General features: G+C 41.6%; 1 protein-coding gene across 1 annotated transcript; it reads left to right on the forward strand.

Moving 5' to 3' along the window:
- Nucleotides 1–3536: 3536 nt before the first annotated feature.
- Nucleotides 3537–7392, forward strand: mc4r (melanocortin 4 receptor). Its single transcript, XM_050056689.1, has one exon. It carries the CDS (start codon nucleotides 4007–4009, stop codon nucleotides 4988–4990), a length of 984 nt encoding a protein of 327 aa, XP_049912646.1. The 5' UTR covers nucleotides 3537–4006; the 3' UTR covers nucleotides 4991–7392.
- Nucleotides 7393–15853: the final 8461 nt, after the last annotated feature.

Raw genomic sequence — 15853 nt, forward strand, 5'->3', positions numbered from 1 at the left:
AAACATATCGTTCAGTGTGGACTTCATAACCTTAACAAAGACAGAACTGGTAGAACGGGCTGCAGATGCTGTAATGCAATAATGTGGTACACAGACACAGTGGTACAGGAGGTTTTTTTTCTGTACTTAATCATTTCACAGTCATATGATCATAGGCTGATAATTTGATACCACAAACACTATGTACTTATTCCAGGAATTTAGCTTTTGTGGAAATAATTACCACATAAGTACATAAGCGATAGTTAAATGCTTAGAAAGGCAATTACCTTTTGTGCTAATAATTACCTCATAATTAGCAAATACACAAAAAGACAATTACCGCACTGTGACAATGAGTGCTACTCTGCCTCCCAAAAATGAATCACTGTCTGGTCTGCCATTGCATTATCCTCCTGAGGCTGGCTGCCCTTTTATTGAAGGTTATCCATTATCACTGACATTCGCTTTTAGATATTGTCTCTTGAGACAACAACTTGTGTTACAGCATGTTGTCAGTATTGACTTGAAATATTAAACTAAAACAGAATAATCTTTGATACTGTCAATGTTTTGCCACAACAAAGGGGAAAGGTGTGTAGGACACTGTAAGATCACTGGTTTCTTGGTCAGCAGCTTTAATTAATTGAGCCTGACATTATCCTTCATTCATTTCCTGCCAGATTTATTGGCGTAACATCCAGAGCTACTTTTTTTTTTATCTCTACATACTCCACTTTGCACGGTTTCATTTATGTACACAGTGATGTTACTTAAGTGTATCAGTTATGAAAGAGCCGACTTTGAAAGAAGGCAAATACACTTAATAAACAAAAAACCTTGAAAGAACTTGACTTTCACACCAATACTGTATACTGTGACTCATACTTCTGAATGGTATGTTCAGGGTTGTTTTAAATACACTGTGTGCTAAAACATGTTGGCATCATTGTTTAAGTTTTACATCACACAGCTTCACTATTTTGGTTTAGACTCACTGCACTCATAGTGTAGTTTAAAGCTGAAGGGAAGCTGCTTTTAGCAAAAAAGCTCTAAAAACCAACTGTACGCTACCTGCTCAGCACCAAAGGGAAACGTTGGCAAATAGCTAGTGAATGTAGTGGAGCATTTAGCAGACCAAAAACAGAGCTGAAAGGAAATTACCTATTGGACTGCAAATGAAGGCTTGTGTTGCTCTGTGTCTCTTGGATGTGTACATACAGTGATTGCTAACATTTTAGCCATATCAACTTAATAAGATAATAATAAGTCTGTGTTGTCTTCAACAGTGGTGGAAAAAAACACTAAATACATTTACTAAAGCACAGTATTTAAAGAGATCATTGGGCTCTCTTGAAGTGGATTGGTATGAGGTACTTATCCACAGTAAGTGTAAGGGCGGGGTTGGCACTCCTAAACTCCAGTTTGGAGAAGCAGACAGGAGTACCGCCACGGAAGGTAAGCAATGTACTGAGTGATAAAGTCTACAATTAAAATAGATGTAATCACTAACTATTGCAATAAAATGATTGGTAACCGGGACTTGGTAGTGGAGTCACTATGCAAAAGTGCTGCAGGCAGCGGGTATCGTAAGAAAAATAAATCTCATGTTGGATATGATCCATACAAAATGAAGAAAAAATGATCCTCCAGATCCCGTAATGTTACTAATATTACATGGCGAGCTGATGAAAGCGTACAGAGATCTGGTAGACTTATAAGTATTTTGTGTGCTGTCGAGTACATGACTAAAACGATTGCGTGAGGAAATGTGCTAGAGTGTAACTGTGTTATATTCCCACTCTGTGCTTGGATGCACCGCTTTCAGACTAACTTTAGCCACAGTTTTCTACCCACTGGGTCAACCATTTGCAGAGGTCTGGTGTAAATTTGGGTTGTGCAAATCGAAGTTGTCACAACACATTGTTGTTGCATCCAACTCGAGGCATGATTTACACAACCCTTTATAATGCAAGTTTGAAATTAGTAGACTCTTCTCCTCCAGATTAAAGACAAAGATTTTTGATCCACATCGGCCGCTGGCGATAACCGTGGCCACGGACATTATATTTTCAGAATGGTCATCCTGCAAATGAAACAGATGAATGGTGATGAGGAGGAGGAGGGCGCACACGACTGCAGCAAGAAATAACTACGGCAGAGAAAGAACCATATCTAAAATGAGGAGCAGTAAGATGATAGGGTGACAGAGAAGGTGTGTCGCTGTGCTGTTGGCTGACTGTATTTCAACTGATGACTCAGTTGACCTACCCAGACAATGACACCCAAAGACAGTGAGTGAGCATACGTGCAAGGAGTGAATGGCAGGGTGAGAATGAAACTTACAGTGTTGTCTTCCTGACTGAACTTTTGCTAGAGCTTCATAATGTTTTGAAAAAACACTTTCATGGTCATTACTCAATTTGATATCTCAGGAACAGAACAGGAGACATTTGGTCAGATACTTAAAGGGAAATTTCAGTTTATAATATTAGATATATTTCGGCCGCGCTTTGGAAAGCAGAGCTAGAGGGATAAACAAACATGGCAGCACACCGGTAAGGTAAGACAACACGTTTACATGTCGTTTTCTATACGTTCTCTGACATTTATCCTAACGATATGAGGCGGTCTTTGTGGAGAAAAAGCTTGTTTAGTGGACTAACTCTGCACTTGAGGGGTTGCCCGTTCACTTACGTTTTAACAGGTCTGACGCTACTATGCGCCCCGGCTGTATCTAGGCTAACGGCTAACATGCTAACTATTATTTTTATGTCACTAGTCACTTGAAACAAATTTAGGACGATAGGAGACAGGTTGAAATAAACCGAAATTTCCCTTTAATTGGTGACACTAATCTTAGGTGTCCACTTTGAAACTGTGCTGTTTGTATAGATCGTCCGTGCTGCCGGGTCGAAGAGGTGTGTGAGGCATCCATGTTTTCACAGACATGGATGTAAACTGTGCAACTTGACTGGTGCGTGGAGGCATACAACTTCAAGGCTGTTATTCTAGTTTTTTCTTACTTCTCCCCTTTACATCCGACTAGTTTTGTGACTTTAAGTGGCTTTTTTTTTTCAATTTGATCAAGTGGAACAACCACAAACAGTGCAAATCATAGGCACTTGTGCAATGTTTGCAGTCTTTGCCTTCAGTTGCCCTCTGTCTGGACAGCCCACTGATGTATAACATAATATTATGCAATGAAGCTACAGTATGTATAGTATGATATAGTATGTAAAAAGACTTTATCTGTAGTTCATCATTCAGTCCTTATAATGTTTACACTTTTGGGTTTCAACATAAGCTTTTTTTTTTAAATTGTGTATATTCATTTAATATTTTAAGGCTGAATCATGTTAAAACCCTTTGTTTCTTATATCCATTCAGTTTTTTATTCTACTCATTCATACGTCAAGCCGAGCTTTGCTCCTCCTCCCACTTTCTCAGCGAGCGGATAGGACAAAAAAACTCCAGGGGTGTGTGTGTGTGTCTGTGTGTGTGTGTGGGTGTTTGTGTGCCTGGTATAATAGCAGAGAGAGAGACGGAGTGGGAAGACCACAGTAGCTTACAAAGTGATGATCTGCCTGCACTCATACGGCAAGCTTGTACGCTCTGATCTCTCTGCCTCTCATATTCTCGCTCATTGTTAATCAGCGGCACACATGCTCCTTCCTGCACGCAACTCTCTGCTTCACTCCTTGCTCACATCTTTTTAGGGAACATTTATTTCAACTTCTCACTGAGTGGAGAGATTAGAGGAGAGCACTGGGATTGTTTCTGGCTGAGAGCAAACACAGCAGCAGACGTTTGAAGATAACTGCCTGTCTTGGCAAACCTAAAGGGTGAAAAAAGGGAAGAAAGAAGTGTTTTTTTTCATTCTCTTTCAAGAGTGCAGAGGTTGTCCTCCAGATAATGAGGATAACTGAGGAACACACACGCTGAGATTTGAACAAATCAGATGGACCAATAACAACAGAAAGAAAAGACCAAACCCAAGAGGACAGAGGATTTAAAAGGAGACATTATGAACACCACAGAGAACCATGGATTGATCCAAGGCTACCACAATAGGAACCAAACCTCAGGCACTTTGCCACTTAACAAAGACTTACCAGCCGAGGAGAAGGACTCATCGGCAGGATGCTACGAACAGCTGCTCATTTCCACAGAGGTTTTTCTCACTCTTGGCATTCTCAGCCTGCTGGAGAACATTCTGGTTGTTGCTGCTATAGTTAAAAACAAGAACCTTCACTCGCCCATGTACTTTTTCATCTGTAGCCTCGCTGTTGCTGACATGCTCGTCAGTGTCTCCAACGCCTCTGAGACTATCGTTATAGCACTCATCAACGGAGGCAACCTGGCCATCCCTGCCACGTTGATCAAAAGCATGGACAATGTGTTTGACTCTATGATCTGTAGCTCTCTGTTGGCATCTATCTGCAGCTTGCTGGCCATCGCCGTCGATCGCTACATCACCATCTTCTACGCTCTGCGATACCACAACATCGTCACCCTGCGAAGAGCGATGCTGGTCATCAGCAGCATCTGGACGTGCTGCACCGTTTCCGGCATCTTGTTCATCATTTACTCAGAGAGCACCACAGTGCTCATCTGCCTCATCACCATGTTTTTCACCATGCTGGTGCTCATGGCGTCACTGTACGTCCACATGTTCCTGCTGGCGCGTTTGCACATGAAGCGGATCGCGGCGCTGCCAGGCAACGGGCCCATCCACCAGCGGGCCAACATGAAGGGCGCCATCACCCTCACCATCCTCCTCGGGGTGTTTGTGGTATGCTGGGCGCCCTTCTTCCTCCACCTCATCCTCATGATCACCTGCCCCAGGAACCCCTACTGCACCTGCTTCATGTCCCACTTCAACATGTACCTCATCCTCATCATGTGCAACTCCGTCATCGACCCCATCATCTACGCCTTTCGCAGCCAAGAGATGAGAAAAACCTTCAAAGAGATTTTCTGCTGCTCGCACGCTCTGTTGTGTGTGTGAGCTGCCTGTTGAGTGTCAGCAGAGCTCCCACTTCGACGGATACACTCAGCAATTTAAATGACACTGACGAAGACTTTGAGATTTTAAGCTGTAATCACTGTGGACTGATGTGACTTGCTGTGCCCTGTGCTCTCTGAGCCGGCTGTAAATGATTAATAAGTAGGGCGCTTGCCTTTGGTTTCATGAGTCAGGTTGCTAAAGAGGTAGGTTTACAAACCCCCTGTAAAATAGAGTTCCGCTTTGTAGACCAATGCTATTTTGTTTTGTAGTAAGCGCCGTTCTAAAGTGCAATTTGAAGTAAATGCTAACCAGCATGTATATTACAAATACACATGCTCAAACTGTGGTTCATTTACAAATCCTTTCTCTTTCTCCCTCTGAAATCTACCTACAACACTTTTCTTGTTCACTGTGAAAGCAAATCAAAAGTACTCTGAGTTATGTTTAAAATCTTTATGTATCTACATGGATAATAGCACTTAAATGTCACAGCTGTTGCGCCATGATGCCACAGTGCGTGTACATGTCCAGCAAAGAGATTTACATAGTATATGACACACTACCTCCATATTTGAGAGTCTAATCCACCTCACAGCAGAAGCTATGAGAGTATATTGCACACTGCAAGCAAAGATAGGTATATCCTTAGCATATACTCCTTTTGTTTTGTATTGCAATGAATGCGAAGATATATATATATATGACATGGGATCACTGATTTATTATATGCCAATTACGGAGGAGATGAAGGCAAATACAGGGTACAACCTGCTCAGCTTTCACCTTTATTTTAAAGGTGGCATTTTTCTTAGTTTAAAGTAAAGCCATCACCGCAAAAATCCGACACAGGGGGAAACACATTGTTTAAAACTTTGCAGCAATGAGGTGTGATTTTCCAAGCTGCTCTAAAAAGATAAAAACACTGACATCAAACTACATGCTTCAGGAAATCACAAAATAAGAGCACAAACAAATAATGCCATTTTTGCTCTTTGCTCATCTGCTGTTTCCTGTGTCTGATCTGCTCAGCTTAGTAACCACAGGCTGTTTTCTTATGCCTACGCATGATGTTTATTGACTGGGATCTTAAATACAGGGTTGTAAAATCACTCACTGGTAATGAGGGTAAATGCTTATATAGCCTCATTGTAGATTGTACTGAAAAACAAATTTCAGGAGACAAAAAGATTTATTCGTGACTTTAAAGAGGGAAAGTCAGGGAAATGTGTCAGGCACAAAAGATGGGGTCCATGTCATTGGTCCGACAGCCCATTGGTCCGACATCCCATTAGTCCGACGGTCCACGGTGCTGAACAGCTCCCGGCGGGCGTATTTCTACCTTGATGGTGCGCTGCGACCGGCTCTGGGTCAGCTGGGAAAGGCTTGGGGCGAAGCAGGCTCACGGCTTAAGTGTTTGTCACTTTCTTTTTCATTTTAACCCACACCATGATCTTTTCCTGACCCTAACCAAGTGGTTTTTGTGCCTAAACCTAACCAGACCTTAACCACAGGGCATCATGATGATTTTGGAACAACGGGACTTCGGAACAATGGGTTTAATATGGTGGGAACAATGGGATGTCGGACCAATGGGCTGTCAGACCAATGGGCAGTTCCCCAAAAGATGGTACTTCATAAGCATTTCTTGTTTAGATTTTATTTGTTTGTTTGTTGTTTGTTTGTTGTTTTTGATCATTTGCACCTTGCACCTGCAAATTTACACCCTAACTAATCAAGGATGCAGTTTTTATAGACCCTCACCTTTGATCTCCCCTTTGCAGCAGAGCGTCAGATCCCAGGGAAGAACAGTTTAATGTCTGCAAATCATGAAATTTATCCAAGCGAATGGCTAAAACAAGCCCTTCACAGACCTGATGACACATCTGTCAGTCTGCACTGACTCATGACATTTGTTGATTTCCAATCTAAGCTCTTGTGTACTTGTGATCTGTGTAGGTATTTGTGTAAACTTGCACATGTGGGTTTGTTCTCACTCTCAGCATGTACGTGTGACGATACAGAGATCTATTTTTCATTATGTGTATGTAAAAGGGACAGCTTTTACTGAATGTATTTTTATGTATGTGTTTTGTGCTATTGCCTTAAATATGTTGCACTGTGATGTAAAGAGCAACCTCACCCTCTGTGACAGTATTTAAGAAACTGATGTGATCAGTCTTTATATGTTTGTAAGTGCTATTTTCAATATTGCCTTATTTATTTATGCCTTTTAAACTCAAAGTGCATTTCTGAGCTCATAAAAACACGCAAGAAAACTGCTGTAAACGGGTTTCCCATTTTCTGTTAAAAGCTTTGCCTGCAATTTGATTTATGCGTGCTGATATGAAGCTGTTGCTTGACCAATGCATCCTCTGTGAATCACTGCTGCAAAGTAACTTCAATAAATCAAACTGCCACCTCAGCAGCACCTCTGTTTGTCCGCTTTCCTCTGGAGTGCAGACTTTAACCTTTACACAAAGTCTACATTGTTGACTTTTTACTTTAACAGAAAAAACCCCACACGCAATTCCACAAATTCAGATGCGAAAGCAACCTCACACTCAAAAACAACTGGACTTATATGAAGATACAAATGAATTTGTTCTAATATCACTGAATCAAATGCATTCACATAAGCACAACTGCAACAACAGGTTTGAATTTATGTAAGAAATGTAGCAGTTTCCTCCCTGAGGCAACAAACTGAAGTTTGTGTGCAAGAAAAATACCCACAGCGTTTTCCATCAGGTTGAATAATTTAAGCTGAGGTAAACAAAACATTCAGAGCCCTGGAAAATATTATTCAACAAAATTCGAAACAAGCATTCAATATTGCCTCAGGAGCATCAGTGTCACAAATTGACACTAATTCATTCCAAATTTAATAACATCTTAATAGACTGTTAGGTTGTAATGGATTAATGGATATCAAACACTGTATCTGCAAAACATCAGGGATGTTTTCTGATAAAGGAAGGACCCTGCTTATTGAATCTATACAAGTTACACAAAAGGGTTGGAAATGAAAAGAAGGTGATGGATTGAAGAAAGAAAACTGAGATACTGTCCGTACAATGTAAGAAATAAGGGTTCTAAAAAGGGTTTCTCCTGAAGGGCTGAGGTTCTACCCAAAACTATTTGCCTCTGAAGAAGCAATTTTGAAAGAAAGGGTTCCTTACAGCAGTGGTTTCCAACTGGTGGGTCGCAGTCCCAAAAGTGGGTTGTGGGTCCATTCTGAATGTAAAGTAAGTAAAGTAAACTTTATTGTCCCCTAAGGGAAATTCATCTTGGGCACAGTGCTACATTTCATTGCTTTACAGGACAAGATAAAAACATCATCACAGGGACACATCATCACAATGACAGTTCTATCACATAAAACAGACATGGACTACATTTAACAATCACAACACAGAAACATACAGAGACGTCTAAAGTGCAAGAAAAAGTGCTGAGTGCTAAAGTACAAACAGAAGCAAAGTAGCACGAGCCCAGGTCGCTGCAGAGCCACACCACCGGAAACTGAAGTTTCTAGACTGTAAGTGACTCCCTAATGTGTCAAGTTTGTTAAAGGCACACTATATTTTGAGGTACAGTGAATTTCTGGCACAGAGGTTTTATTTTTAAGTGCCATTCCCTACTGTGGAATGAATGCGTAACTGACAGGTACTTAAAGGAGAAAGCAAACTAGCTTGACAACATGGCCGAACGCAAGTATAATGCTGAATTTATTCAACTGTGTGGACCTTGAGCTAATGATAAAGGCCATAAGGGACCTTTGTGAGACTTCCCTTTTCAACCAAAGAAACCTTTTTGTAAATAAAAAAAAAAAAAAAAAAAAAAAAAAGAGTTCATCAAGGATGTTTTTTTTTTTTTTTTAGCCTTTATTTAACCAGGTTTTTCCCCATTGAGATTGAAGGTCTCTTTTACGAGGGAGAGCTGGCCAAGAATAGCAGCAACACATTGAACCCATTGAAGTAGTAAAGGTTGCAGTTGTTGAGATTCACAAAAGTTGCACACTTTGAAAACATGATGGTGAACTACAAGCGTTGTAAGTTGCTTTGGACTACATCAGTCCCGGCCCCTTAGGAGCCTCATGTGGGTCCTTGAACCCACGTCTGAACTAAAACCATGATTAGACAAAAATAAATCTGTGTGCAAACATTTTTAAAGACCCCCTGGGTGGATTCTAAATTAAACCTTTAGAATATAAACAGTTCTTGGTAGAACTCCCTGGGTGGGCTATTCTTAGCAACCTTTAGCGGGGGAAAGGTTTTGGATAGAACCTCTCTTATACCTAGGGTTGGGTGATATGGCTTAAAAATAATATCACAATATGTTTAGGCTATTTTTTAATAATTTTGTGTTATAGTAGTCTACAGTAGTTCAGAGGAGATTTCAAAATATAATACGCAATATGAACTACTGTAGACTACTAAAATACAAAATTATTAAATGAACTACAATTATGACAAAGTCAAGTAAAGTACTGTTATGATAAAATTAAATAAAGTATTGCTTAAATCAAAGCAGGACCACAGGTGCTTTTATTTTGAAGCACCTGACTTGGCTCAGGCCGAAAGTGTTGATGTTTCTGCTGTGAACTTAACCTTCCGCTCAACAGTTAGATATTAGCAGTTAGCAGAAAGTTAAACCATCACAGCGGCATGATTAAACGTTAAGATTTACTCACTGTGAGCTGTAAACAAAGTAACAGCTCTCCACTTTATATATTGAATGCATTTGCAAGCCCCAATGGTGCTTCAGGTTTGCAAAATGTGACTTCATATTCACTATCTGGAGCCCTGTAGATACAAAGATATATGCTTCCTCTGCTCACTCTATCGCTAATCCCATTAAGTTAAACTGTTGCCACGGAACTGTTAAATGTGATCACTCACTCTCTGTAAGAAAACAAACTAACAGCTTTCCAGTTCATGTTTTGATAACATTTACAAGTGGCATTAGTGCTCCATGGTCGCAAATTATAAGTAAAAAATCACAGTTAGGAGCCCTGTAGACGAGAAACACCTAAACACCACCTGCGGCTCACACACTATTGCTCGATAGAAGGTGATCTGGACAGGCAGAGGAGTGTGTGCAACGTATCAAGTTTGAGAGTCTCTTCGTGTGTGTGTGTGTGTGTGTGTGTGTGTGTGTGTGTGTGTGTGTGTGTGTGTCTATGAGAGGGAGAGGGCTACAAGGGAAAGCAAGAGAACCGAAATGCCAAAGCAAGTCTCAGGCTGGTAGCTTCATAAATGACATGACCATTTATAATGTTCGTAATTAAGAAATTTTGTACATTGCACATGGAACGAGCAGCGTTACATCGAGTATATTTGATATATCACCACCCCGACGTATAACCCTTTTCCACCAACATGGAACCAGTTACATTCTGGTTCCCACACCATATTTTGGACTATTTGGAGCATTTCAACCAAAGGATAGCAGGTTTTTCTTGACCTTGAGTGCGAACTTCTCATATATCAGTGGGTGTGTCATATTCTACAGGTTGGAAAAAGAGGATGGAGAAGGCAGCGATGGAGAAGTCAAGTAAGAAATCGTCAGGTAAAAAAGAGCGTGCAGTGGTCTCATTAATAGTTGGTTCATGCTTGTTTTTTTGGGTAAAAATGAATATCTGTAACAACAGAACAAAAGCGTGCAGGTAGACTAATCAGTGTTTTCTGCAATTTTTCTACAACTGTTTACTTCTATTGTGCATTGTGTAATGTCCTCCGTTGATGACACATGCTTGATTACAATGATTCCACTTAAAACTGGTGGAAATGCAGGCTGGTTTGTTAGATAGCACCAAGATTCCAAGAATCCTGAATTGAACTGGTTTGAGAACCAGAGCCAATGTGGTGAAAAAGGGGTATCTAGCCTCAGTCCTTTACATCATGGTCACTACAATGGTGTGGGTGGGGGCCTTTATCAGCAGGTCCTTGTTCTCGTTAGGGTCCAGTGGGGAGGTGAGCTCCTTGAGGCCACAGTGGTCTGTGAGACAAGAGCTGGCCCCACCATGAATGAGGGCTGCCACAGCCTTAATCCTCTGCAAGATGGAAGGAAGGAAGGAAGAATGGATTGGAGAAGCATGAGAGAAAAGGGGGGGTGGAAACAACAGAAAGAGGGAGGGATGGATTGGGGAAGTGTAAGAGAAAAGGAGAGGTGTAACAACAGAAGGTAGGAGGGATAAGAACAGAAAGAAGGGAGAGGTGACAGAAAAAAAACAGGAAAGAGAGGAATTAAGCAACAATGGAGAAGGAGAGAACGAAAGAGAGGGGAAAATAAACTAAAACCTATTCAATATAAGCAAAACCTACAAAATCTGCATTTAACAAGGTGATTCAAATGATCATTTTTAGCCAGCCAAAGTGAGAGCTGTGTCCGCATACTTGGCACAAAATCAAACACATTTCCAGTGGTTGTCTGCCTCCGCCAGGGTTGTCCCTTGTCACTGATTCTGTTTGTTATATTCATGGACAGGATCTCAAGGCACAGCCTGGGGAGGAAATGGTCTGGTTTGAGGACCTCAGAATTGCATCTCTCCTCTTTCCAGATGATGTGGTTCTGTTGGCTTCATCACACTGTAATGGTTTTGGGTCCGTGTAGCTTTTTGGAGTTAGGGGACAGGCAGAAACTCACTTCCACACACGTGTGGGATTTCACAAATGCTCGTCGTTTATTTTTACGTCCACTTAAAAACACTCCAACCTTACCAAGCCCGGTTGTACGGCTACTACAGTTTCATACATGAACATAATAGTCACCACACGTACTTACAACCATTACTGTTGTGTTGAGAGACATAAAGAAAAAGCGGGAGCACATAGGTGTACGTCCGACCAGCGTTGGGTACGCTCTCAACAGACTCAAATCATAACAAACGCTGCTTGATGACGTTGCTGTTAAACGACACAGTATACATCATGTTAAAGGCACATTTCATATATTCGACTGTTACAACACCACGACCTCCAGCATGCACTGGGGCAGTTTGCAGCCCAGTGTGAAGTGGCCAGGATGAGAGTCAGCACCTCTAAGTCTGTTGCCAAAAAAAAAAAGGTGGATTTGGCTGGGTTGGAAGGGAGTTTCTGCCCCGAGTCAAGGAGTATAAGTATTTGGGGTCTAATTCATGAGTGAGGGTTGAATGGAGCGTAAGATGGATAGGCAGTTGGGCGCAACGTCTGCAATGCTGGGGTCACTGCACTGGACTGTTGTGGTGAAGAGAGAGCTGAGCCAGAAGGCAAAACTTTCAATTTACTGGTTTATCTATGTCTCAACCCACACCTATGGTCATAAGCTCTGGGTAGTGAAAGAATGAGATCACAAATATAAGTGGCTGAAATGAGTTTCCTCCATGGGGTGGCTGGGCTCAACTTTAGAGATAGGGTAGGGAGCTCAGACATCCAGAGGGAGCTCTGAGTAGTGCCACTGCTTCTTCGGGTCAAAAGGAGCCAGTTAAGGTGGTTCAGGCATCTGATTAGGATGCCCCCTTGGCGCCTCCTGTTACAGATGTTCCAGGCAGGTCCAACTGGTGGGAGGCCTCAAGGTAGACCCAGAACATACTAAAGGGATAATATCTCTCACTTGGCCTGGGAACACCTTGGGATCCCCCAGGAGGAGCTGGAAAGCGTCAATGCTTTGCTCAGCCTGCTGCCCCTGCGACCTGTCTGTGGATCAGCTAATGAAAAATGGATGGAGCCTGCCAGTTAGCCTTCAGACAAATGTTTTACGGATGGAACAAGCCAAAGAACTCCATGGTTCTAGTAAGCACCTTCATTTCTAAGAGTGTATTTCTCATATATTATTGTTGTTATAATAGCGAAACACATTCAAGCAGGCAGAAGCATTCATTGTATGCATCCAGGAGTAAGCAATATGTTTGTAATGAATGTTGCACCAAGCAGAATGAAATATGAAATCTTTTACAAATAGCTAGAAGGGGTTATTCAGCATGCTGTTTCCATTCATCTCAGATTGACAGCCTCACTTTGGTCCCAGCTGTATAATATCACTTCTTTCTTTCCCTTTCATCTTTCTTTAAAGTGTCTTTTCATCTTAGCTCATTGGAACAAAATATCATAAGCACAGTGGGTGGGCTTCGTGCTGTACCGGTTAGGTGCAATATTTATTTATGTTTTTTTTTTGGTTTTTTTTGGCAGGACAAAGTCCCAAAGAAATCACTTCAAATATCAGCAGCCTTCTTTTGGGTTTCTAAAGTCTGAAGTGTAAAGAAAAAAAGTGGAACAAGTGGGCATCCGGACACTCCCAGTCACAGGTTTGTGTTCCTCTGGGAGTCACAGTTGATTGAGTTGGATAAAAGCATCGACAAACTGAGATGGCATGATGCGAATGACAAATGGCTGCAAGTATACGTTCTATTTTTCACTCAGCTACCTTTGATACAGACACAGCACTCAGTGAAACTTTCCTCATTGTCTGGTGCCACTGAGCTTTCCTTCTCAGCAAGTCCTGTGAAAGTTTCTCTTGACCTGCTCTCCCAACTCAGGTGAGGTGAATAAAAAGCCTCTTGTATTTATGGTTTCTTTGACATACCTCCCGCTCACTGCTTGTTCAACACACTGGGTGTACAGCAACGTGCAGCTGTGCTTCTCACTGAATTTTTTTTATGGTGAAGCAACCCACCTGGGATGTGGTGACTTCTCCTCACCCCATCTTATGTGATGTGGAGAAGGAGGAGAAAGTTTCTTTCTCCTTGATTACTGCATGCTACTAAGCCAGCCCACATGCTGAGTTTCTATCAGATTTATAGGGCTTACTCTTGCGTACTGTTCCCATACTGATGAGGAAGCAGCACACGTCGATTTTCCTTTCCCATCTCCATTACTATCATCAGCCTCCATTTGTGGGGCCTAGCTGGGAGTACATCACATCTCTAACAGCTTTCACTTCCAGTGTTTACTAAAAGGGAAGCATTTTCGAGGGAGAAACACATATGAAACAGAAGTAGTAGTAAAAAGGACAGTTCAACCCATTAAACACATTTTCCCTCTGAGCTGTATGGCTTTTTAACAGTCTAGATTGTTTTGGTGTGAGTTGCTGACAGTTGGGAGATATCAGCCGTAGATATGTCTGATTTCTGTTCAGTATAATAGAACTAAATGGCACTCAAAGCGTCAAAAAACTACATTTGAAACAATCAACAGCAACATCTCTTTCCAGAAACCATGACCTGGTTATTCAAGATAATCCACAGACCTTGTTGTGAATAGTTTCATGAAGGATCTATTTTTTTTCTACTGAACTACACCCACCAACCGTATCCCTGCACAGAAGTAAGCATGCATCATATCATGAATGAGAGGCTCATGCTTGTGACAGCATGAGATGTAGATATAAATGGTGTCCTTATTGGCTGAGCTGTGTGGTTATCTAGCTCAGTGATGTTAGGTGAGCTAGCAGTAGATGCACGCTTACTTCTGCGTGGCGATTTGCTTGGTAGGAGTTTGGTAGAAAATAGTTCCCGCATGAAACTGCTCAAAACAAGGTCTGTGGATTATCTTGAGTAACTGGGTCATGTTTTCTGGAAACACACATTGCTGTCGAGTTTTTCAGATGAGCACCACAAGCTGAGTACCATCTAGTTCCATTATATTGGAGAGACGGCCGACATCTGGACCCATATCTCCAACACTCGGCAACTCACACCTAAACAATCTCAGCTGATAAACAGCACTACAGGTAAGGGCCCTGGCATCGGTCGATATCAGGCCATTGGTGAGCACCTGTCACTTGGGATGGGTACTGAAACCCAGTATTAAATGATCCCTGGGCTAAATTATCAAAGACTGTAGTATTGATAAACTCAGACATTATTGGTTCTTTTATCGGTACTTTTTAACATTTTGGTTTAATTAAAATCATCCTGCAGCCTCTAATCTGCGCTCTGTGCCAGGGCTGATCTCCTCCAAATACACACACACACACACACGACACAGAGTAAAGTCAGTGAACACTACAGAGGCTGTGGAGGATACTAATTGAAGATAAAATTAGCCAATACTTTATCAATGCACGTGTTCAACAAGCTCGAACATGCAAACAGCGATATTTCATTCTGCTCTGTCCGCCGTCTCTAATTCACTGCTGCTAACATTATGTTTTACACAAGGACAACATGCTTATTGTGAATACAGCTGTCTGTAGGTAGTCTAATTGTTTAGCTTAGCTACTTATTTAATAATTGGGCAAATGCTTTTAGACTAAGCTGCTGGCTGATACAAACAGCCCCTCCTCCCTCTATCTGCGCTAATGATACCTGCACACAGCAGAGAGGGAGCAGGACAGAGGACAGGAGGACAGAGGACAGAGAACAGGAGGAGTGACTTACAGTGACTGATAAATACTAAACCTCACTTAGCATTGTGATGTCAGGAATATTATTTATATTTGTGAAAATTACTGTTGCTGCTCTGACAACAACATTTAGTTATATTCAAAACATTTAATAATCCTGTTCTTAATTAATTCTTTTTTAAATTAATATATTTTCTAAAAAGTAGGGCCGTAACGGTACATGTATTTGTGTCGAACCGTTCGGTACGCGACTTTCGGTTCGGCATGACCCTGTACCGAATTATTGGGCGCAGGATATTATTTTATTTTATTTTGTTTTGTTTTAATTCCGTTTTTGCGAGCCGAACCATTTAAAATATCTAGGTCCCCGATGGACATAATTGAGTGACGGACCGAGTCCGACCATAAATCTCCACTTTCACTTTGTGCAGTGCATTCTCGCATTTTGACAACATGGCAAGTGAGCCTGACGAACCTGAAGACCCACCCGCATACCATAAGTCCTCCGTTTGGGAACACTTTGGTTTCAGGGTAAAATAC

Source organism: Epinephelus moara, chromosome 11, assembly GCF_006386435.1.
Source record: "Epinephelus moara isolate mb chromosome 11, YSFRI_EMoa_1.0, whole genome shotgun sequence".
Lineage (NCBI taxonomy): Eukaryota > Metazoa > Chordata > Actinopteri > Perciformes > Serranidae > Epinephelus > Epinephelus moara.